General features: G+C 48.7%; 1 protein-coding gene across 1 annotated transcript in view; it reads left to right on the forward strand.

The window, feature by feature from the left end:
* TTLL10 (tubulin tyrosine ligase like 10) overlaps positions 1 to 25,743 on the forward strand; it is a 114,661-nt gene that overhangs the window by 65,052 nt on the left and 23,866 nt on the right. The window contains exons 6-7 of the mRNA XM_040325993.1: positions 1,694 to 1,779; positions 4,739 to 4,910. Coding sequence (XP_040181927.1) covers positions 1,694 to 1,779; positions 4,739 to 4,910 — 258 coding nt within the window. The remainder of the gene's footprint in view (positions 1 to 1,693; positions 1,780 to 4,738; positions 4,911 to 25,743) is intronic.

The raw sequence follows: 25,743 nt of genomic DNA on the forward strand, positions 1-25,743 counted from the left end.
ATTAAAGGTTGCTATAGCATTGCAGGAGTTGTGTAAACATACTACACAAAAGAATACTGTTGACCCCAATTTGTTGGCAAAATATGCAAACATGCCCATCTTGCTTCCATACGGGCCAACAGTAATTTGTACAAATGATTTTATGTATTGACAATTACCTAAAACGGCCCCTTTAGCAAAAAAAAAAAAAAAACGTATACAACACATTAGTATAACTCACTACCGGTAGTACCTACTGTACAGTATGTAAAAAAAAATATGTTGCTCATAGCAAGTAAGTTAAATAAATGAAGAACATATGACTGCTTGTGATGGGTAGCTTTTTTGTTTCCAATGCACTATAAGGCACTGCAATGCACATGGTTGTGGTGCACAAGTGTGGGGTTCAAGGGGTTATGTGTGATGATGTCACAGAACAGCTCTATCCGACGCGTTTCCCCTAAACAAGCATCATCAGGAAGGGAGGCTGACTCATTAATTGGCACATTGATGGATTATAAGTACTTAGGGCCAGATTCACATAGAACTGCGGCGGCGTAACGTATCGTAGATACGTTACACCGTCGCAAGTTTTCATCGCAGGTGCCTGATTCACAGAGCACTTGCGATGAAAACTACGCCGGCGGCCTCCGGCGCAAGACGGGCCAATTCAAATGGGCGTGTGCCATTTAAATTAGGCGCGCTCCCGCGCCGGACCTACTGCGTATGCTCCGTTTCGCAAATCCCGTCGTGCTTTGCGCGCCGTGAGGTCATTTGTTAGAACGCCGACGCGCGTAGCGTACTTCCATATTCCCGGACGTGTTACGCAAACGACGTTCATTTTTAAATTTCGACGCGGGAACGACGGCCATACATTGAGGGGCAAGTACTGTATTCACAAAGCACTTGCTCCCATATGTACGCCGGCGTAACGTAAATGGGCCGGCGTAAGCCCGCGTAATTCAAAGTAGCAAGGCAGTGGGCGTGTTGTATTCAAATGTATCGTGACCCCATGTGAATGCATGGCCGAACGAACGGCGCATGCGCGCGCATGCACGCGCATGCTCAGAATCACGTCGCAAATACTCCCTACGATACGACGTCACAATGCGTACGACGTGAAACCTCACTTACGCCCAGCCCTATTCACGTACCATTTACGTAAACAAAGTAAAATCCGACGGCACTTCCGACGTCCATACCCTAAACGACTTAGACCAGCTTTTTGGTGGTTTAACTTTACGCCGGAAAAACGCCTTACGTAAATGACGTAGATTACAGCGACAGGGGCAAGTACGTTCGTGAATCGGCGTATCTAGCTCATTTACATATTCGATGCGTAAATCAACTGAAGCACCCCTTGCGTCCAGCGTAATAATGCACCCAAGATACGACGACGTAGGAGACTTATGTCGGTCGTATCTTGGCCAAATTCAGGCATATCTGGTTTCCAGAATACGCTCAAAGATACGACGGCACACATTCGGACTTACGGCGGCGTATCTACTGATACGTCGCCGTAAGTCTCTCTGAATCTGCCTATATGTGTTTATAAAGATACCTCCTAAAAGAAGTGCAGTTGTGGAGGTACAGGAAAATTTCAGTTCAAGAAAGAACAAAAGCTACAGCTAGGAGATGTATGACACTGTTCTGTTAGCGCAATATTGCGGTGTATCTGTGGTCAATATTGATTTTTATTTCTGTCTACAAACAGGATATTGAAAATGGCAGATTTTTTCCCTGAGACATTCCGCCTGGATTTGAAAGAAGAGGCAGAGACATTCTTTTCTATGTATGAAGGTAACCCACTATACATGCAATATATTGGTTACATTAAAAAAAGTCGTTAAATTATTGTTAATTTTTTTTAAACATGAAGAAGTTCTACCTGTTAGATTTCAAATAAACAAATTAGTATTGCAATTAGTGAACTCAGGTTAGCCTGCCAGCAAACCTATAGGCCCGGATTCACATACATCGGCGCATATATATGCCGCCGCAGCGTATCTCTTTTACGCTACGCCAACGCAGCGCAGAGAGGCAAGCATGGAATTCACAAAGCAAATGCTCCCAACGTTGCGCCGGTGTAATGTAAATTCGTAGGCGTAAGCCAGCCTAATTCAAAGTAGGTGGAAGTTGGCGTGATCCATTTAAATAAAGCATGACCACATGTAAATGATGGGCCGAACGAACGGCGCATGCGCCGTCCAGTGGACGCATCCCAGTGCGCATGCTCAGAATCACGTCGAAAATACTCCCTAAGATACGTCGAAACACTGTCTACGACTTGAACGTAACCTACGCCCAGCCCTATTCACGTACTACTACGTAAACGACGTAAAATACGACGGCTGTTCCCTGGTCCATACCTTTGCATGAGTTGCGCCTCATAGATGGGGAATAACTTTACGCCGGACGTACGACTTACGTAAACCGCGTATATTAATGCGCCGGGCGCAAGTACGTTCGTGAATCGGCGTATCTCACACAATTTGCATATTCGAATCGTAAATCAATGGGAGCGCCCCTTGCGGCCAGCGTAAATATGCGCCCACGATAGGACGGCGTAGGAAACTTAAGTCGGTGGGATGAAGCCTATTTACAGGCGTATCTTGCTTTCAAAGTCAGGCGCATAGATACGACGGCGCATATGTGCTCTTACGCGGCGTATCTCGAGATACGTCGGCGGAAGTGCTACGTGAATCCGGGCCATATTATTAAATTTACTTAGTATTGTCATTATAAGCTGCAGACATGCAGATACATTTCCAGCTGAAAATTCAAACCAAAAATGTAGAGTGGTAATTCATTTTTTACTAGTTATACATTAAGGGACACAGGATGTAAATTTCAAATATATCAGATTATGCTGCTGCTTTCAGGAGATTGCCCACTGGCAAACAAAATGTCTGGCAGGAAAGAGCAGTCTCTGGATCAATCCATATGCCCGATCAGTAAAACCAGGCGTGCCTTGGTGTGGTGGGTTGCGAGTAGACATGTGCATTCGTTTTTGTCCGAATGCATTTTCGTCTGAATTTTGGGGATTTTCAAGTTCATTTCAACAAACGATAACGAATGTGCAGAATCCAAAAGATCCGACATAAAAAAAATGCTTTATTTTCGTTTCATTGCGACAACAGTTCAAAATAGATAGAAGATTCGACATGACTGTGACGATAGCGATTTGTGTCCATCGAACCTGCGGTTCAATGTGCCTAACCTAACTCTATTAGTCCGAGATTATTCGACATAGAAAGAAAAGATTTGACATTATAGAGACATAAAGATTTAGATTTAATAAGGGGGCCCCCAGATCCCGGCCCCCCTCCCTAGGTGAATGAGTATAGGGTACATCGTACCCCTACCCATTCACCTGGAGGAAAAGTGTAAAAAAAAAAAACACACTACACAGGTTTTTAAAGTCATTTATTAGGCAGCTCTTCTTCCGACTTCGGGGGTCTCTTCCGTCTTCTCCGCTCTCTCATCTCGCTCTTCGGGGGTCTTCTTCTAACTTTGGGGATCTTCTTTCGACTTCTCCGCTCTCTTCTTCTGCTCTCTGGTGTCTTCTCCGTGCTCTCTGGTTCTTCTCCCGATCTCCGGTGACTTCTTCCTTCTGCCGGCCTGCTCCGCTATCTTCTTGCAGCTCTTTTACTAGCGGCCGCCAGCCCGGTCTTCCTCCGTCACCTTCTTCCTCTTCTTTTCTCCAGATGTTGCCACGACGCTCTCTCCCGCTGTAATGCCGGGTGTGCGGTGCGCAACGATTTATATAGGCCTCTTATGACATCACAGTCCCATCATTCTCTTGGTGGTGACGACATAAGGGGGCGGGGTAATTATGTTGTACATTCAATCTTTGATTTTGTTTTTGATGTAACTATTTTACTGCATTGGGTATAAGTTTTGCTGGGCTATATGGGCCATATTCTGAGAGAAGTTACGATGGAGTATCTCAGGATACTCCATCGTATCTCTCTTTTTTGGCCCGTGTATCTATGCGAGTGATTCTTAGAATAATTTTCGCATAGATACACTTAAGATCCGCCATGTGTAAGTCACTTACACTGTCGGATCTTAAATGTAATTACGCCGCCCGCCGCTAGATGGCATTTACGTGAAGGTCTCATTTGTTTATGCAAATGAGCCTGCTACGCCGATTCCCGAACGATTTCGCGTTGCGTACCCGTCGCTAACGTCGTTTGCGTAAGCGGAAACTTACTCCTGCTATATGAGGAGTACGTTTCCGCATGTCCCACGTAGGCCATGTTACGGATAGCGTCGGGTCCGCGTCGTGTTTTTCCGTCGGCTACGTCGTTTCCCCAAGTCGTTCTTGAATACGACTTTACGTCAATGACGCACACGTCGGCGTCATTGACGTTTTCCGCCGAGAACTGGAGCATGCACACTGGGTATTTTTAAGCCCAGCGCATGCGCAGTTACTTAGAATCGGGGGCGCGCTTAATTTGAATAGAAGCCGCCCCCTTGAAGATACGCGTGGCTACGCCGGGCCATTTACACTCCGCCGCCCCAAACTACGGAGCAAGTGTTTGGGGAATACAGCACTTGCTCCTGTAGTTTGGGGCGGCGGAGTGTAAATGCCTTACGCGCCGCCCGCGGACATTTACAGAGAATATGGGCCTATATGTATAAACTGTCTATTTCATGGAATATTTAATCCATGATTGCAGAAGGTACTATGGATGCCAAACAGTGAAGCAACCCTAACACCGATTTTGAATACCTACTCATTTCATTTTTCTAGACAACGAAACTTGGATCTGTAAACCCACTGGGCTCAATCAAGGACGTGGTATCTATTTGCTGAAAAACCAAGAGCAGGTTGACACTCTTCAAAGCCAAATCCAGACCATGATGGAAAATTCCATGGCAAAGAAAATTCCAGCAAAATGTCCACAAGCTCGGATTGTACAAAGGTAAGGATGAGTTTGTATAAAGCAATTATTTTCCCCCTACCCAAATTAACTACTAGCCGACCAGCCGCCGCAGTTATACGGCGGCAGGTCGGCTCGGCTGCACGAAATCACATAAGTATACGTCATTTCGCATTCCAGCCATTAGGGGCGCGTGCGCCCCCTGCTCGCCCCTGGTGCCGACGTGCGTGCCCGGGGGGCGCGATCACCGTCGGGCACCCGCGATCGCTCGTTACAGAGCGAGAACCGGGAGCTGTGTGTGTAAACACACAGCTCCCGGTCCTGTCAGAGGGAGAAATGACTGTTCGTCTGTTCATACAATGTATGAACAGCAATCTGTTATTTCCCCTAGTCAGTTCCACCCCCCCTTCAGTTAGAACACACCCAGGGAACATAATTAACCCCTTCCTCGCCCCCTAGTGTTAACCCCTTCCCTGCCAGTGACATTTTTACCGTAATCAATGCATTTTTATAACACTGATCGCTATAAAAATGCCAATGGTCCCAAAAATGTGTCAAAAGTGTCCGAAGTGTCCGCCATAAGGTCGCAGTACCGATAAAAATCGATGATCGCCGCCATTACTAGTAAAAAAAAAACAATATTAATAAAAATGCCATAAAACTATCCCCTATTTTGTAGACGCTATAACTTTTGCGCAAACCAATCAATAAACGCTTATTGCGATTTTTTTTACGTAAAAAATATGTAGAAGAATACGTATCGGTCTAAACTGAGGGGGAAAAAAATTTGTATATATTTTTGGGGGTATTTATTACAGCAAAAAGTAAAAAATATAATAAAAAAAAATCAAAATTGTCGCTCTATTTTTGTTTATAGCGCAAAAAATAAAAACCGCAGAGGTGATCAGATACCACCAAAAGAAAGCTCTATTTGTGGGGAAAAAAGGACGCCAATTTTGTTTGGGAGCCACGTCGCACGACCGCGCAATTGTCAGTTAAAACGACGCAGTGCCGAAATGCAAAAAGTGGCCAGCTCATTGACCAGCAAAATGGTGCGGGGCTGAAGTGGTTAAAGCGGAGTTCCAACTACAATCAATAATTAATTTTTTTAAACCTTTCACAAGCTTTTAAAATAGGATTGTAACACTCACGTCTTCTGTAAAATTGGCCCCCCAATGTCCGGTTTCATCTCATAAAAGAACTTTGATAAAGCTGTGCAGGCCGTTTTAATTTTGCTTGTGGGCATGTGAAGCCCACAAGCATCCAGTTTAGGAATATGACAAGTCTGACAAGGTCGGATCCCAAGTCACTGTAGTGTGAACCGGCACTGAGGCCTCGTACACACGACCGCTTTCCTCGACAGAATCCATCAAGAAACTTGGTGGCAGAGCTTTTTTGCAGAGGAAAACGGTCGTGTGTATGTTTTTCATCGAGAAAACTGCCGAGGAACTCGACGAGAAAAAAAGAGAACAAGTTATCTTTTTCCTCGTCGGGAGTCTCAATTTCCTCGTCGGGCTGGTTTTCGACGAGAAACACGTTCGTGTGTATGCTTAGAAACCCGCGCATGCTCAGAATAAAGTATGAGACGGGAGCGCACCTTCGGTAAAAGTAGCGTTTGTAATGGAGATAGCACATTTGTCACGCTGTAACAGTCTGAAAAGTGCAAATTGTCTCTTACCAAACTTTTACTTAACACGCAGTAACATGAGATTAGCAAAAGCAGCCCCAAGGGTTGTGCCAGTGGAATCGAACTTCCCCTGCCGTCGTACGTGTTGTACGTCACCGCGTTTGAGAACAAGGAGATTTTGTCTTGACAGTGTGTACGCAAAGCAAGCTTGTCGAGTTCCTCAACAAGCCTAACAAGGAACTCGTTGAGGAAAACAATGTTTCATTTACGACGAGTTTCTCGGTCGTGTGTACGAGGCCTAACATGTTTATTGGCATTTGTATTTAATGGTTTGTTTGTAAATCATTTGAACACAAACAGGGGTAATGGAAATGCACCCACATCAAAGGGTACATCTGATAAAGTGGCAAACTCCAGGGCAGGGGTATTTGATAAAGGTTTGGCTTTTATAGGGTCTGCATATTTTGATAAAGCTGAGAAACGCTACTTTATAGAAAGCTAACTAGCTACCTTGTAGCAGGTTTGTCTGTTTGCTGTAGGAGTGCAAATCACATCCCTGATGCTGATGTTTACGATGGCCGTTGTAAGAACTCCCCCTGGTGGTTATATAAATAAGTACAGTACTAGAATTTTAAAATAAAATTGTACTAAGAGAATATGGAGACTCGTTACTGACCTCTCCTCGGCTGCTGGTAATTGGAGATCAGCTGTGATACTTTCTCTTTCGTTCATAGACGGACACAGCCTTCATTGACCTTAGGGTTATGCTTCTTCCTACCAGGAGATTTAGGCAGAATTCTACAGCACTTAAGGTGTTAAAAACTTTCCTTCATGCTGCTCCTCCCAGGGGGCGTGGCTCCCCCAGGCATAACCCACACCCTGCTTTAGCAGCCTCAGTTTGTTTTCTGCCTAACGACAGGAGGTCAAGGCTATCTCTGGAGTTCCTGGACTCTGGAGTTTTTTTCTGGCGATTTTTCTCGCTTTTTTTATTATTTTGTTCCTGCATTTTTGAATCCTGCGATTCTTCTATCAACAGCCGACTGGGTGACAGGCTGGGTCCTCGACTCTTGTAGTCCCCCCATGTTCGGCCTTCGAGCGTGTGCCGGCCCTCAGCTCAGCTTTGGGACGTCCACGACAGGCCCCATTGCTCCAGGGGCGGCCGGGGAACTTTGGTTCTAGGGCACACATATGACCGGTCTCTATGGCTTTGTCACAGTGTGTCTGGCCGACAGCCATGCCGTTTACGGACGTTGGTTCTGTCTGGGATACCTCCAGCCGGGTAGTCGCAGGACAGGTAAGTAGTGGCCCCTTACTCAGGTAAGTGGTCTGGCTGGTGGTTTCCCTGGGGAGGTCGACTGAGGGTCCGCCCTGCTTTCCTCTCTCCCCTTCCTCTCCCTCCTTCCCCTGACTGGGTAGTGGCTGTGAAGGGGGGCCTCCTGGGTTTTCTTTGTTACCACCGGGGCCCGTGTGTTGTTAGGGGGACTGTGTTGTTACTCTGGAGGGTGCTGCTGTGTGCTGCTGTGTTCTATGAGGTAATTTTTACCTCAGACAGCGGCCGTCTTGGAAATCTCCTTGGCAACGCTGTGATTCTTTTCTGAGGTAACAGACAAAGCAGTCAGTGCTGCTGTGTTCTATGAGGTAATTTTTACCTCAGACAGCGGCCGTCTTGGAAATCTCCTTGGTAACGCTGTGATTCTTTTCTGAGGTAACAAAGCAGTCAGTGCTGCTGTGTTCTATGAGGTAATTTTTACCTCAGACAGCGGCCGTCTTGGAAATCTCCTTGGTAACGATGTGATTCTTCCCTGAGATGACTCGGCACAGCCTCTGGTCAGTTTTAGTGCTGTTACAGTTTTAGTGCTGTGAATATTCCATGAGGTGAATACACATCACAGTCAGCACATCAGAGCACACCTGAGGTTTTTCAGCTCCCTCTGCAGCTGGGTGGGGTGGTGAATACCGGGGGCCCCCATGCTCTGCAATAGCAGCAAGGAGGTGACCAGTGGTTTTTTTTTTGTCCTGCCTTGCAGGGTGGGTGACTCAGCGCTGACACTATGGAACTCAAGCTATGCCTGAGTTAACCCTTACCGCCCCTCCCCCTGCCACATCTGTTATGTTGGCTGTCCTGGGTTTCTTGCCAGGTTTGAAGCAGCTAGTGCCCGGATGGGGGGTAAAAAAGCGCCCCCTCCCTGAAGCCTGCTTCTGGGGATGACACAGAATCGCTGTTTTTTTCTGGTTCTGTTATGTCAGAGGCTGCGGGTTTTAACCCTTATGGATAGTGAGGATGACTCTGCTGCAGTCAGTTGCTGGCAAGAATTTGTTGGAGCTCTTGTTTCTGCGGTGCGTGAGGCTCTAAAAATTGAGGATGTGGCGGAGACACCTCCGTGTCAGTACCAGCAGACTACCACGCATCGCTGAAGTGTTTCCTTGTGTTCCTTATTTGGACTATATGTTATACAAGGAATGGGATGCACCGCAAAAAGTTTGTCAAAAAACTTTGCAACCTGTTACCCCCTTGAGGGGGGTTTAAAAAAAAAAAAAAGTAGGTCTCTCCTCCGCCAGTGGACCCCCCTGTGTCCAGACTGCGCAAGGCCACCACATTGCCTGTGGAAGGGGCTCCTGCATTTCAGGATCCCGCTGATAGGAGAGTGGAGGCCGTGGCCCGCTCCCTATTCACGGTGGTGGGTTCGGCGGTGAGGCCGGCTCTGGCCGGGGCCCTGGCAGGCCCCGACTAAAAGGGCGAAGCTCCTGCTGCAGGAGCTGGAAGAAGGACCTCTAAGGTGGCCTTGGTGATCACTGTTAAGGGTGAACGGTCCTTTTGGGTCTTCCCTGACTGGCATCATTGAGGATGCCACAGGTGGTAAGCGCATGCTGTTCCCACGGTTTGGGAAGGGCTAGGGACCTCGCCCTGTGCAAGGACCCTCCTTGCCTACCTCCGAGCGTTTTTTCGCTCGCCCTGTGCGGTGGGGGTAGGTCTACATGGTGCTTGAATCCCCGCTGCGGGGTAGCAGCGCACCGGATACCGCATGCCTAACAAGTCTGCGGACATACCTGCTTCCGCGTGAAGGTCTGCTCCCGCCCGTGTCTCGGGTGGGAGACTGGCTTCGCATTGCGAAGTGTTTTCCTTGGGGTACAAGATTGAGTTTCTCTTTTGTCTGCCAAACAGGTTTTTTCCCTCCGGCTTCTGGCCTCCTCCGGTTCGCCGGTTGACTCCGTCAGGGGCTGTCCAGGATCTTCTGGTCAGGGGAGTGATTGTGCCAGTTCCCTCGTTGGAACGGTCTCGGGGTTTTACTCCATTCTGTTTGTGTCCCCATGGAGGATGGGGCCCGGTCGATCCTGGGCCTCAAGTCCCTCGTTTTGTTTTGTCAGGTTTTTCTGGCATCCTTGGATGTCATGAACGTGTACCTGCATATCCTCAAACCACCAGAGATTCTGTGCTTTGCGGTCGGGGGGGGACCATTTTCAATGGTGTCCTTCCCATTCGGCGGGTTTTCGCCAAGGTGCTCGTACCGATACTGGCCCGGCTGTGACAGCGGGGGTTTGTTATCATGGGATGTCTGGACGACATTCTCCTACGAGCTTCTTCGAGCTCTGCATTGGTGGAGCGGTGTCTATCACGTGTCAGGCTCTCCGAGTGTTCGGCTGGTTTCTGGATTGTCCTGAAATCAGGGTTGATTCCGTCTCAGGGATACCTGAGACTGGTCCTGGATTCCTCCGGGGCGGGAGTGTTTTTCTCCTAGCGGAAAAACTTCAGACTCTGCTATCTGCTGTGCAGCAGTTGCCGACCCAGAAGCGGTCATCTCTGCGATTCTGCAGGAAGGTTCTGGGTCAGTTGGTAGCCTCTTTCGAGGCGGTTCCGTATGCCCAATTCCACGCCAGGGTACTACGGAGGGAACTGCTGTCACGATGGGACTAGCTTCCGTCATCTCTGGATTACCAGATTCAGTTGAGTCATCTGATCATGTCTCCCCTGGTATGGTGGCTGGCGTTTCCGGTGCTTCGGGCCGGAAAGTCATTTTTCTGCAGGCCACTGGACAGTGGTCACGACGGATGCCAGCCTCTCCGGTTGGGGAGGGGCGCTTGGGGCACCCAGTCAGCCCAGGGGCACTGGACTCAGGTGGAGTCCTGCCTACTGATCAACGTTCTGGAGCTCCGAGCAATCAAGCTTTGCCTTACCAGGTGGTCCCTGGATCTACAGGGCCGACCGGTAAGGATCCTGTCCGATAACACCACGTCCGTGGCGTAGGTTGATCATCAGGGAGGCACACGGAGTTCTGTTGCAGCGACGGGGGTCGCGCGCATCCTTTCGGTGGGCCGAAGGGTCCGTTCCGGCTCTATCGGCCGGGTACATTCCGGGAATACGGAATTGGCTAGCCGACTACCTAAGTCGCACTGCACTGGGCCAAGGAGAGTGGTCTCTCCACCCGCAGGTGTTTCGGGGTCTGTGCCGCGTTGGTGGCTCCTTGGGGTCGCTGTCGCCTACTTTACACCTTCCCTCCTCGGAAGCTTCTTCCTCGCCTGCTGCGCAGAGTAGAAGCTGTAGGGATTCTATCGGTCCTGATTGCCCCAGATTGGCCGCGTCGCTTCTGGTACGCGGACCAGGTGCGTCTGCTGGCAGACGCCCCCTAGCGTCTTCCCCTGGGAATTGATTTTCTGTTACAGGGTCCAATCTTCCACCCTGTTTCACAGCCACCGGCCTTAGCGGCGTGGCTGTTGAGAGCCAGGGGCTTAAGGACCGAGGCCTATTGGGCTCGGTGGTCTCTACCGTGCTGCCTGCACGGAGGTCTACCTCACGTAGGTTTTTTCCTCATACATGGAAGGCCTACTTCTCTGTGTGTGGGGAGATGAACTGGCACTCTCGTACATGCGTTGTGTACAGGATTCTGCTGTCTTTGCAGCAGGGAGTGGTTCAGGCTCTCGCCTTACGTACGGTTAGGAGCCAGATTTCTGCTCTGGCTGTTTTTTACTTGCAGCGACCCTTGGCATAGCACTCCTGGGTGCGTGCGTTGGGTCAGGGGGTCTGGCAGGTGGCCCCTCCGGTGCGCCCTCCATTACCCCCATGGGACTTGATTTTAGTCCTTTCAGTGCTTCGGGATGCTCCCTTTGAGGACATTTGGGAGGTTTTTTGTTTTATTGTCACAAAAGGTGATTTTATTTCTGGTAGCAATTACCTCGATCAGACGGGTGTCTGTCTGTTCTGGTGGCCTTGTCTTGCAAGGCTCCCTGCTTGGTCATCCGTAAGGATGAGGTGGTGCTGCGGCCGCAGCCGTTTTTCTCCCTAAGGTCGTTTCGGCTTTTCACTTGGATGTGGACATTGTTCTTCTATCCTTGTGTCCTCAGCCAAAGAACCCGAAGGAGGCCACTTTACATTCTTTGGATGTGGTTCGGGCCCTTCGAGTTTACTTGTCGGCGACAGCTCTGTTCCGGATGTCGGACTCGCTGTTCGTGTCTGTGTCCGGTCCCAGTAAGGGCCTGGCAGTTTCGTCGGCCACCATTTCCAGGTGGATCCGACGGATTGTGCTTCAGGCCTATGCCCTGAAGGGCGGGCGCCCCCCTTTCGGGTCATGGCGCATTCGACCAGGGCGATCGGGGCCTCTTGGGCTTTCCGACACCAAGCCTCTGTGTTACTGGTGTGTAAGGCTGCGACCTGGTCGTCGGTCCACGCTTTTTCAAAGTTTTATATGGTGGATGTGAGTGCATCTTCGGATGCCTCCATTGGCCGCAGGGTGTTACAGGCGGCAGTTTAAGGTTGGAGTTCCTCCGTTGAGTAACTCCGGTTTTTGTTTGGGGTGTAACCTGTTTTTGCTGTGTTATTTTTCCCACCCCTCGAATTTTTTTGACACTGCTTGGGGACGTCCCTAAGGTCAATGAAGGCTGTGTCCGTCTATGAACGAAAGAGAAAAAAGGATTTTTGTACTCACCGTAAAATCCATTTCTCTGAGTTCATAGACGGACACAGCACCCACCCCTCCTTTGTTTGTACTGCTTGTTACGAACTGAGGCTGCTAAAGCAGGGTGTGGGTTATGCCTGGGAGAGCCACGCCCCCTGGGAGGAGCAGCATGAAGGAAAGTTTTTAACACCTTAAGTGCTGTAGAATTCTGCCTAAATCTCCTGGTAGGAAGAAGCATAACCCTAAGGTCAATGAAGGCTGTGTCCGTCTATGAACTCAGAGAAATTGATTTTACGGTGAGTACAAAAATCCTTTTTTTTTGAGGCACAGATCTGGAAGAAATATGTATTCTGGGTGTTAAAACTTAATTTTGATTTTCTAATATAATTGATATTTCCACTCACTTAAAAAGTAGTAATGAGAGACAGCCAGGTAACTAGCATTTTTTAAAAAGTGTGGACCCGCCATGAGCTAGTATTGTATAGCAGTTTCAGCAAAAAATGTAACAAATAAAAGCTGTCTTTTAGCTGTTTTCATTGGTCTGTCTTTAAAATAAGTTTGCAGAGGAGTAGGAAAAGGAAGAATCTGACGAGTTACCTAATTAGAGGGTTAGAGATCCTGATTTATTCTGGTAATGCATCCCAATATAAAGATACTTGTGGCAGTTATGGTTTCTGTGGGAGCGTTTCTTTTTATTTAAAGGCTGAACTTGATGGGCCTGTCTCGTCTGTTAGCCTATGTACTGTATTACATGAAATTCATTGCCGAAGGGCCACTAAACTTCCCAAACGGAACATTATTTTTACCTAGATTGGTGCCTTGTCTACGTATCCTCCTCTCTTCAGCTGTTAACATTACTATATGTTCCTAAAATCTTAATTTGTTACTGTAATGGAGTCAGGCTGCATATATAAAAATACCTATTCTTCCTGTTTATTTTTTTACGGGCTGCAGTAAGGGCTAAAATGTAGTGGTTCCCCCGAAATGGAAATTTCAGAACCGAAAAAAAAAATAAAAATAAAAAAAATGTCAGGCCGAAACCGAAAATTACTTTTCTTTTTTTTTTTTTAATAATTACAATTTTTTTTTATGGTGATTTTTTTTTTTTTACAGTGATATTTTTTTTTGGGGGGGGGGGGGAGTGGATTGTCAGTGTGTTTTTTAAAAAAAAACATTTTTATTATTATTTACATTATATTTTTTATTATTATTTACATTTTATTTTTTATTATTATTTACATTTTAATTTTTAAATTATTTATTGCAATTTTTATTTTTATTTTTTAATCAGCCCTGTTGGGGGCTTTGGTGAGATATCAGGGGTCTTAACAGACCTCTGACATCTCCTCTCTGAGACAGGGAAAGAGACTAGGGACACAGATTCCCCAATACCTTTCTCTGCAGCTAAAACAAATGGACAGAAGACAGTCACTTCTCTTCATTCAAAAACTGAAATATTGTAAACCCAGTTTACGATGTTTCAGTTATGTGAATGGACAGTCAGTCATCATCACTAACTCTGTCCATTCGTAGCAGTAAGGAGCCGGATTTACTGGATCCTACCCCGCTCTCCATCCTGACAGTTCCAGGGGGTGGAGAAGGAGCACGGAAGGGGAGAGAAACACGGCGGGATACACGAAGGGATACACGGCGGGATACACGGAGGGAGAGAGAAACACGGCAGGGGACACGGGGGAGAAGGAAAAACCAAAGGGGACACGGAGGAGAAGGAAACACGGAGGGGGACAATGAGGAGAAGGAAACACTGAGGGAGACATGGAGGGAGAGAGACTGCAGCAAAACAGAGGTGGGCTGGAGGAGGACACGGGACAGTCAGCGGTGATCGTGCGAGCAGTCATTATCGGCAATTTTTAAGCTGTTTCGGCATGTCCCCAAAACAGTTGTTTTTGGCCGATATGTATCGGCCACCGATATATATCGGTGCATCCCTACTAAAAAGCATAATGTTGTTAACTGGTTCTCGACTGGCTCACGCAGATATACTGCGGCAGAATGGCTCTCCTGGGCGAAATCCCATACATATACGGCTTCGCCCAGGAGAGCCACGGCCACCAGAGGGCGCGCGTTTGCTGCACATCGGGGAACCCGATGCGCGTGGCCGGCGGGTGCGATTGCGTGCACGAGTGGCAACACGTGGGTTTTATGTGTGTAAGCACACAAATCCCTGTGCTATCAGAGGTGAGAAGACAGATTGTGTGTTTCTACAATGTAGAAACCACAATCTGTCATCTCTCCAAGTCAGTCCCCTTTCCCCCACAGTTAGAACACACAATAGGGAACACAGTTAACCCCTTGATCGCCCCACTAGTGTTAACCCCTTCCCTGCCTGACATTTACATAGTAATCAGTGCATATTTATAGTACTGATCACTCTGTAGATGTCAGTGGTCCCAAAAACGCAGAGATGATCAAATACCACCAAAAGAAAGCTTTATTTGTGGGGGAAAAAAAGGACGTAAATTTTGTTTGGGAGCCACGTCGCAATGGTTAGTTAAAGCGACGCAGTGCCGAATCACAAAAAGTGCTCTGGTCTTTGGCCAGCCAAATGGTCCTGGACTGAAGTGGTTAATAAAGCTGTTATTTACCAAGTTACTGCACAGTAAAGAGGTATTAAAAGGGTCTTTTTATTTCTGAGTGACAGAGGGTAAGACAATATCTGGGGAGCAAATATACAGACTCACTCAGTTGGGAAACTGGAATTGGTCAAGACAAGGAGGGTCAGTCAGCCTGGTGGTGGTGACGGGTTTCTCATCTGGCCCGCATGTCTTGTACGGCTTGACCCCTGTGTTGTTTGGGCTGGGTGTTTGACTGAGCCCCCCCTCCCCCGGACCCCCATGGACCTGGCCTGTAACCGCAGAATCCGGGGCCTTGGAGAGAACCCAGATCAACAGGAAAGGTTTCTAACATTCCTTGGTGCAAATTCTATTGTAGGCCATGGCACAGGAACGAGCTAAACAACCCACTGCAAGGGGAAAATACTTATTTATATATGTTTATATTCAATAAGATACATTAAAGTGGATGTAAACCCACTCTCATCCTTTCTAAACGACTGCCATAGTGCTGATCTATAAGGATATACATGCCTCCTGCATGTATCCTTACCTGTCAAATGTTTCCCCTCTGTCTGTTATAAGAACTGAAAAACTGCAGATTCTGTGGGTGGATCTGTTGTCTGGAGCTCTGTGGGTGGATTTGTGATGTCAGTAGACTCCCTGCCCTCCTCTACACTCCCCTTGTCAACATGCATTTTTTCCTATGTATTTCTTACACTGAATTCTGCTATGATCACTAACATCCAGTCAAAATCCAGAAAAGTAACCACATGACTTCAGAAAAGGAGTGGGAGTGGGAATTAAAATATAATGCCTGTCTTCAGGCTACTGCATGAGATATGTAAATAACCTGTCACTTACAGCAAGGGGGCGGAACGAACTAAGGTTTTTCACTGTAAGTTCGTTTTATTTCACCAAACAATAAAAGAGGATTGCTCAGAGCTGGATTAACTCTGTGTGGCAAGACTGGACACAGATGATAGGAAATCTTATACTGTACATTGTGACATAAAACATTTTTTTTTTTTACATCCACTTTAAAACTGCAAAAATGACATGAAATTCTGCTATTCGCTCCTACAATGCACATGTCTGACTCCTTTGACTCTAGTAGTAATAGTAGGCAAAAGATTACATTTTAAAGGTAACCTTCAGAGGTCACAACAAACAATAATAGTTTAAATTGTCCTAGACTTGGGAACAATATAACTTATTGCACAGTGACCTATTGCAAGTAAATGTTGCTGAAAAGAGGTGAAAATAATAGCAACTACATAGCATTGAAGCACAACACAATGAGAGTGCAAGCTGTTCCCAGGCCCCAGATGTTACAAAGGCCACAAGTGAACAGATAAAGGTGGCACAGCACTGAATACCAGGTTTATCCTCGTAATTAAGGGTGAATTATTGTGTTGGGAGAATCAGGGAAGCACCAAATTCTTTTGTTAATTCAAGCTTCAGTTTGAAGCATTTGTAAAAAGGAATTGCCAGCGTCTACAGACTTTCAAAATGTGCAGTGCTACATTAATGGTGGATTTAAATACTTTGGACCAGATTCACGTAGACTCGCGCAAAACTGCGGCGGCGTAACGTATGACATTTACGTTACGCCGCCGCAAGTTTTACGGGCAAGTGCTTGATTCACAAAGCACTTGCCTGTAAAGTTGCGGCGGCGTAGCGTAAATCCCCCGGCGCAAGCCCGCCTAATTCAAATGATCCGGGTAGGGGGCGTGGATCATTTAAATTAGGCACATTCCCGCGCCGAACGTACTGCGCATGCGCCGTCCCTAAAATTTCCCGACGTGCATTGCGCTAAATGACGTCGCAAGGACGTCATTGGTTTCGACGTGAACGTAAATGGCGTCCAGCCCCATTCACGGACGACTTACGCAAACGACGTAAAATTTTCAAATTGCGACGCGGGAACGACGGCCATACTTAACATTGGATACGCCACCTAGGGGGCATGTTTATCTTTACGCCGCGTATCTCTTACGGAAACTGCGTAAATTTACTGCGTACGTTCGTGAATCGGCGTAACAACTCATTTGCCTATTCTACGCCGACCGCAATGGAAGCGCCACCTAGCGGCCAGCGTAAATATTGCACCCTAAGATATGACGGCGCAGGCCGTCGTATCTTAGGCATGTTTAAGTGTATCTCAGTTTGAGAATACATTTAGACATACGACGGGCTTAGATTCGGAGTTACGTCGGCGTATCTACTGATACGCCGGCGTAACTCTTTGTGAATCTGAGCCTTTGTGTTCTGCAGGTGACCTTTTTTTTTTTACTTCTTACATCCACATTGTTAAATCCAATCTTTATGCAATAAAAATATATTTGTTCAAATTCTTTAAATGTTTCCTTAAAGCAGACCTTTACCTTTGGGCTTGGTTTCCACTTGTCTTACTTGGGACTGCAAAGTCACATGACAAGGCATACCCTATGATTTCCAATGAGTATAATTCATATCTGTGCGACTTCAAGTCGCAGCGACTTCAAAGTAGTCCCTGCACTTCTATGGTCCCACTTTTGATGCGACTTGATGTCCATAGACCTCAAGAATACACAGGCATTGCTTCAAGTCGCATCAAAATCACGGCAAAAAAATTGTGGCAAAATCGCGTGACTTTCAGGTCACAATAGTAGAAACCTAGGCTAAGCTAATTTTGGCCAAAAATTTGAAAATCTGTAATAATAACTAACTAGTAATAACTTTACTATCACTAACTAATAAATTATAGGTCTAGCAGCTTGCTCATGTTGAACAGGCGCTGCTTTAAATTTAGTGGGGGTCTGGGCTGCTATTTGGCTCAGACTAATATGATTGATGGCAAATTTAGCCTCTGTTCCAGCCAGGGCCGGACTGGGAATAAAAACCAGCCCTGGAAAAAATGTAATACCAGCCCCACAGCATTATTATACCAGCGTAACAGCATAGCGTCATTATTTTCTTGTTCATGAAAGGGAAAACCATACATTTCTCTTTCGTTCATAGACGGACACAGCCTTCATTGACCTTAGGGTTATGCTTCTTCCTACCAGGAGATTTAGGCAGAATTCTACAGCACTTAAGGTGTTAAAAACTTTCCTTCATGCCGCTCCTCCCAGGGGGCGTGGCTCCCCCAGGCATAACCCCCACTCTGCTCTAGCAGCTTCAGTTTGTTTCTGCCTAACCGTCAGGAGAGTCAGGCTCTCTCTGGAGTCCTGGACTCTGGAGTTTTTCTTGCAATTTTCTTGCGATTTTTCTTGCGATTTTTCTCGCTTTTTATTATTTTGTTCCTGCATTTTTGAATCCTGCGATTCTTCTATCAACAGCCGACTGGGTGACAGGCTGGGTCCTCGACCCTTGTAGTCCCCCCAGGTTCGGCCTTCGAGCGTGTGCCGGCCCTCAGCTCAGCTTTGGGACGTCCACGACAGGCCCCTTTGCTCCAGGGGCGGCCGGGGAACTTCGGTTCTAGGGCACACATATGACCGGTCTTTATGGCCTTGTCACAGTGTGTCTGGCCGACAGCCATGCCGTTTAGCGGACGTTGGTTCTGTCCGGGATACCTCCAGCCGGTAGTCGCAGGACAGGTAAGTAGTGACCCTTGCTCAGGTAAGTGGTCTGGCTGGAATTTTCCCTGGGGAGGTCGACTGAGGGTTCGCCCTGCTTTCCTCTCTCCCTTATTCCTCTCCTTCCTTCCCTTTTGGGTAGCGGCTGTGAGGGGGTTTTTTTTCTGGGGTCTCTTTATTATCACCGGGGCCTGTGTGCGTAGCGGGGGCTGTGTGTGTTCACTGCAGGGGGCTGTAGTGTTCTCTGCGGGACTTGTGTGCTGTTTTACTATGCTGCTGTGGCTGCTGGCTGTCTGTTTAAAAAAAAAAAAAAAAAAAAAAAAATTTTTTGAAAAGTGCGCCACGGCCGCCATTTTGCCGTAGTCGCGCCTTGTATATCTCGGCGGCCATTTTCTTGTGGTCCTTGGCAGTTTTTTTGCATTACGGCGGCCATCTTTAATTTTCGTTTGTCCTCGTGTGGCCGTTTTAGCGCTCGGAGAGACCGCGAATCTCTCCGTGGGGACTGTCAGCAGCGCAGCCGGCTTCTCAGCACATCATCAGGCTCCTCTCAGCGCGATGCACCAGGCGGGGTGGTGAGTTCCCTGGGGGCCCTCATGCTCAGAATAGAGCTGGAACAGCCGGGAGGTGACCGTGGGTGGTTCTCTGCTTAGCAGTTTGGGTAACTCGGTGGTGGGATGCCCTGGAGCCTGTACTAGGTACTATCCTCCCCACTAAGGCCTGAGTTAACCCTTGATGCCCCTCCCCCTGCCACTTCTGTTGAGGGAGTGTTATTTCTGAAGCAGCTAGTGCCTGGTTGGGGGGTAAAAAAGCGCCCCCTCCCTGAGCCTGCTTCGGGGGATGCCGCTGACATTATACTATGCCCGGCTATTGCGTCTGGTTCTGTGGTGTCAGTGGATGCGGGCTATAAAAACCCACGCGACCAAGGAATTTGTTGGAGCTCTTATTTTCTGCGGTTAGAGCTTATAGCTCAGTAACTAGACGGTTTGTGGTTTTGGCGGAGGTACCAGTTGTACCGGTCCCTTTTGGGTTCCGCAAAAACGCAGCGCACTGCAACTGTGTTCCTTATTTGGACTTTTTATGTTACACCGCAGTGTATATATATATATATATATATATATTTATTTTTTGCAGTCCCTGAATGCTTTGCGACCCCTTTGTAAGTAGGTGGGTCTCTCCTCCTGTGGACCCTCCAGTGTCCGGATGGAGCAAAGCCGCCACGTTGCCCGTGGAAGGGGCTCCTGCCTGTGGGTACCCCGCTGAGACCGGTCTTGACGCGGTCTCTGGTGTCACAGACTCTGACTAGAGGGCTGTAGCTCCTGCTGCAGGAGCTGGGGGCACAAGATGCTGCTGAGCCCTGTAAGGACCTAGCTGAACGTTTGGTTCGGGGTCTGTAGTTCGTCTGTGAGTCGGTCCTGGATGCGCTTCCCTTGCTTTCCAGGGCCTCCGCCTGTGTGGGGGTGTTTGCGCCGCCTCGTGTGGCTTACATGCTGGTCTTCGGACCGATCCTCAAAGGGTCCTTGGTGGACTCACCCCTTTAGGGGTGGGCGGCTTTTTGGGCCTCCCGGGTTGGCACCCCTAGGGATGCCACGGGTGGTAAGAGTACGCTGCTTCCTCTGCTAGGAAGGGCAAGGAGCCTCGCCGTCGGCGAGGGCCCTCCTCTCCCGAGCAGTTCGTGCGCCCAGCACGGGGGGTATTCTGCAGGGTGCTAAGGCCCCCGCTGCGGGGCTGTGACGCGACTGGCACCACGTGCCTTATGGGCCTGCGGACGGTATTGCTTCCGCATGTAGGTCTGCCCCCGCCCGTGTCGGGTGGTGGGCTGGCTTTGTGATTTTGCGGCTCGGTTGAGGCCTCTTCTTTCCGACCGTTGGCTTTGCGAGGTTTTCTCGCGGTGCAAGATAGATTTTCTCTCTTGGCTGCCTAACAGATTTTTTCCTCCGTCCTCTGGCTTCCTCCGGTTCGCTGGTTGGTTCTGTCCAGGATCTTCTGATCGGGGGAGTGATGGTGCCAGTTCCCTCAATGGAACGGTCTCAGGGGTAATACTCCAATCTGTTGGTAATCCCCATGGTGGACGGGGTCCGTCCAATCCTGGGCCTCAGGGCCCTCGTTTGTTTTTTTGTGAAGTACAAAATTTCAGGATGGGAATTTTTTTCTGGCGTCCTTGGATGTCATGAACGCATACCTGCATGTTCCCATATGCTCTAAGCACCAGAGATTCTGGGCTTTGCGGTCAGGGAGGACTTTTTCTTTTTGTGGCCCTCCCGCTCGACTTGGTGTCGACACCACAGGTTTTTACCGGGGTGCTCGTCCCGATACTGGCCCAGCTGTGTCAGCGGGGGTTTATCGTGGGGTGTCTGGGCGACATTCTCCTACGAGCTTCTGAGAACTCTGCATTTGTGGAGCCGTGTCTATCAAGTGTCAGACTCTCCAGGAAGTTTGGCTGGCTTCTGTTTTTGTCCAGAAGTCAGTGTTGGTCCCGTCTGGGACTGGAATTCCTGGGACTAGTCCTGGATTCCGCCGGGGCGGGAGTTTTGTTCTCCTAACGGAAAAATTTAAGACTCTGCAATCTGCTGGGCAGCAGTTGTCGACCTAGTGACACGTGGGGACTAGCTTCCGTCATCTCTGGATTACCAGGTTCGGATGAGTCATCTAGTCCCTGGTGTGGTGGCTGATGTTTTCCGGTGCTTCGGGCCGGGAAGTCGTTTCGGCCAAGCCACTGGACAGTGGTCGCGACGGATGCCAGCCTCTCCGGTTGTGGGAGGGGTTTTTGGGGCACCCAGTCAGCCCTGGGGTGCTGGACTCAGGTGGCGACCCACCTACCAATCATTGTTCTGAATCGAGCTTTGCCTTGCCTGGGGGTCCCTGGATCTACAGGGCCGACCATTCGGGACCCTGTCCGTCAACGCTGTGGCGTACGTTGACCTTCAGGGAGGCACACAGAGCTCTGTTGCAGCGACGAGGGTCGCGCACATACTTTGGTGGGCCGAAGGGTCCGTTCCGGCTCTATTGGCCGCGTACATTCCGGGAGTACGGAATTGGCAAGCCGACTCCTAAGTCGGATTGTGCTTGACCACGGAGAGTGGTCTCTCCACCCGTAGGGGTTTTTCAGTATATGTGCCGAAAGTGGGGCACTCCAGGCGTGGTCCTTCTAGTGTCCCGCCTCAACCGGAAGGTGCCATGTTTTTGGCCAGGTCACGGGACCCGTGGGCTGACGCCTCAGGCGCGTTGGTGGCTCCTTGGGGTCGCTATCGCCTGCTTTACACCTTCCCTCCTCGGTAGCTTCTTCCTCGCCTGCTGCGCAGAGTGGAAGCCGAGGGTATTTATCAATTCGGATTGCCCCAGATTGGCCGCGTCGCTCCTGGTACGCGGACCTGGTGCGTCTGGTGGCTGACGCCCCCTAGCATTTTCCCCTGGGGGTTGATCTTCTGTTACAGGGTCCGATCTTCCACCCTGTTTTTACAGCCACTGGCTTAGCGACGTGGCTGTTGAGAGCCTGGGGCTGAAGGCCCGAGGCCTATTGGGCTCGGTGGTCTCGACCGTGCTGCCGGCACGGTAGTCTACCTCACGTAGGATTTACATCATACGTGGAGGGCCTGCATCTCTGGTGAGGAGATGAAATGGCACCCTAATACGTACGTACGTACGTACGTACGTACGTACGTATGTACGTACGTGGTATCCAGGATTCTGCTGTTTTTTACAGCAGGGAGTGGATCAGGCTCTCGCCTTACGTACAGTTGGGAATCAGTTTTCTGCTCTGGCTGTTACTTTCAATGAGCCTTGGCGTCTCGCTCCTTGGTGCGTACGTCTGTTCTGGGGGTCTGGCATATGGCCCCTCCACTACCCCCATGGGACTTGTATTTAGTCCTTTTGGTTCTTCTGGATGCTCCCTTTGTGGACATTCGGGAGGTTTTTTGTTGACTGTCACGAGACGGGAGCAGGTTTAGCTCAAGTGCTAGAGTACCTGCCCTTCAGGCATTTGACTCTGGGTTCTAGCCCAGGAAGGTCTGCGTTGTCACGTGGCTGTGGCTCGTCGTGGGCATTTCCACTGTGATTTTTTCTGGTAGCAATTACCTCGATCAGACTAGTGTTTGTCTGAACTGGAGGCCTTGTCTTGCATGGTTCCCTGCTTGGTCATCCATAAGGATGAGGTGGTGCTGCGGCGCAGCCGTCTTTTCTCCCCAAGGTGGTTTCGGCTTTTCACGTTGGTGTGGACATTGTTCTTCCATCCTTATGTCCTTGGCCGAAATGGAGGGAGGTGGCCACTTTTACATCCTCTGGATGTGATTCGGGCCCTACGTATGTACTTGTCTGCTACAATTCCGTTCCGGAAGTCGGTCTCACTGTTCGTGTCGCTGGCTGGTTCTACCAGGGGGCCTGGTAGTCTCGTCGGCCACCTTTTTCCGGGGTGGATCCGACGGATTGTGCTTCAGGCCTATGCCCTGAAGGGGCAGGCGCCTCCCTTTTGGGTTACGGCGCATTCGACCAGGGCGATCGGGGCCTCTTGGGCTTTCTGACATCATGCCTCTGTGTTACAGGGGTGTATGGCAGCGACCTGGTCGTCGTTCCACACTTTTTCTAAGTCTTAAAAGTGCATGTGAGTGCATCTTCTGATGCCTCCTTCGGCCGCAGGGTGTTACAGTTTACGGTTGGAGGTCCTCCGTTGAGTAACTCCGGTTTTGTTTGGGGTGTAACCTGTTTTTGCTGTGTTATTTTCCCACCCCTCGAATTTTTTTTGACACTGCTTGGGGACGTCCCTAAGGTCAATGAAGGCTGTGTCCGTCTATGAACGAAAGAGAAAAAAGGATTTTTGTACTCACCGTAAAATCCATTTCTCTGAGTTCATAGACGGACACAGCACCCACCCCTCCTTGGTTTGTACTGCTTGTTACGAACTGAAGCTGCTAGAGCAGAGTGGGGGTTATGCCTGGGGGAGCCACGCCCCCTGGGAGGAGCGGCATGAAGGAAAGTTTTTAACACCTTAAGTGCTGTAGAATTCTGCCTAAATCTCCTGGTAGGAAGAAGCATAACCCTAAGGTCAATGAAGGCTGTGTCCGTCTATGAACTCAGAGAAATGGATTTTACGGTGAGTACAAAAATCCTTTTTTTAAAGCACATTTGAACAGTGTATTATATATAGATATAAGACAGATATGAAAGCACATATACCGTATTTTTTCGCGGTATAACGCGCTCCCGCGTATACCGCGCACCCCCAAAGTGGCCCGAATTCCTGTGGAAAAAAAGTTTTTTTGTTTTTTTGTACTTACAGTTTTGGTGTCTTGCGCGGCGTTCATCGGCGGCCTCATCGGGTCCGGCGTTCGTCTGCGGCTTCGGGCGTCCGTCTTCGGCGGGTCGGGTGTCCTCTTCGGCGGGTCGGGTGTCCTCTTCGGCGGGTCCGGCGTCCTCTTCGGCGGGTCCGGCGTCCTCTTCGGCGGGTCCGGCGTCCTCTTTGGCGGGTCTGGCGTCCTCGCGTCCTCCCTGCTCGTTTCCCGCCACGAGTTTTGAATACTGCGCCGGCATATACCGAGCGCAGTACACTCGTGAATCTTCGGGCAGGCTCGGCAACTGTCGCGCTGACGTCCTGTACGTACAGGACGTCAGTGCGAGAGGCGCCGAGACTGCCCGAAGATTCACGAGTGTAGTGCGCTCGATATATGCCGACGCAGTATTCAAAACTCGTGGCGGGAAAGCGGGTATCGGCGTATATCGCGCACCCACGATTTTGCCCTGATTTTCAGGGCAAAATAGTGCGCGGTATACGCCGATAAATACGGTAATTCATAACTTTAAATAAATTTGTATTCGTTACGCTCACTAACAGCCAATTTTGAAAGGAGATTTTAATGCCTATAATTGAATAGTTAGTTATTATTAGTTAGTTAGTTACTATTTCAAATTTTTGGATGTTCGTTCTTTCAAATTTCCGAATTTTCTCATTTCAAAATTTTCGGATTTCCGAAAAAAAAACAAAAAAAAAACGAATGAAACGAAAACGAATGAACTTTTCGGCAGTGCACATGTGTAGGGATTACAGTTCCTCTTTAAATACTGCTTGTAAAAGTACACCACAAAAGCACTCCACAGCTCTGAAAGAGGGAGCGTTTCTGTATTTCTTAGCACAATGCTGCCAGTCCAACATGCTTTCAGGCCCTGGGGGCTTATTTACATGAACAAAGGGCAGAGAGGTGATCACAACAATGTGGTGATGCTCCTTCATTGTCAGGAAGGCACCCTAGGGAATAAAATGATGGTTATATTATCTTGCACGGTATTTTGCGCAATAAAGAAAAAAAAAAGGGTTTCATGAATTAAAAAATAATAAAACAGTAAAGTTAGCCCAATTTTTTATAAAATATGAAAGATGATGTTACGCAGAGTAAATAGATAACAAACTTTGGTACTTAAAAATCCCCATAGGCGACGCTTTGATTTTTTTTTACAGGTTACCAGTTTGGAGTTACAGAGGAGGTCTAGTGCTAGAAATAGAGATGACCAGAAACCTCTATGCTCGTCATGCAGCGCCAGACAATTCTTTCTCCGGGCCCCCGATGGCACAGGAGGAGCACCGGATGGCGGCGGAAGGGGGGGTGCCCCCTCCCATCGCCTATTAGAACGATCAAGCGGTGGAACTGCCACTATGATCATTCTTATCGTGCACAGAATCGCCAGCATGAAAGAATGATATCTGAATGATGCCTCCTAGCTGCAGGCATCATTCAGATATCCCCTCACAAAGTCAAGGACGTCATATGACGTCCACCCAGCACAAATCCACCCCCTAAATTTCCCCTCCTAGCACAAATCCCCCCATCCGAAACAAAAATTTCCTCTCCTAGCACAAATCCCCCCCCCATCCCAAACAAAAATGTCCTCTCCTAGCAAAAACCCCCCCCCCCCCCATCCCAAACAAAAATGTCCTCTCCTAGCACAATTCCCCCCATCCCAAACAAAATCCTCCCCTTCTAGCACAAATCCACCCCTAAATTTCCACCTTCTAGCACAAATCCACCCCTAAATTTCCCCTTCTAGCACAAATCCACCCCTAAATTTCCCCTTCTAGCACAAATCCACCCCTAAATTTCCCCTTCTAGCACAAATCCACCCCTAAATTTCCCCTCCTAGCACAAATCCACCCCTAAATTTCCCCTTCTAGCACAAATCCAAAGCTAAATTTCCCCTCCTAGCACAAATCCACCCCTAAATTTCCCCTCCTAGCACAAATCCACC

This window comes from Rana temporaria, chromosome 10 (genome assembly GCF_905171775.1).
Source record: "Rana temporaria chromosome 10, aRanTem1.1, whole genome shotgun sequence".
In the NCBI taxonomy this organism is placed as follows: Eukaryota; Metazoa; Chordata; class Amphibia; order Anura; family Ranidae; genus Rana; species Rana temporaria.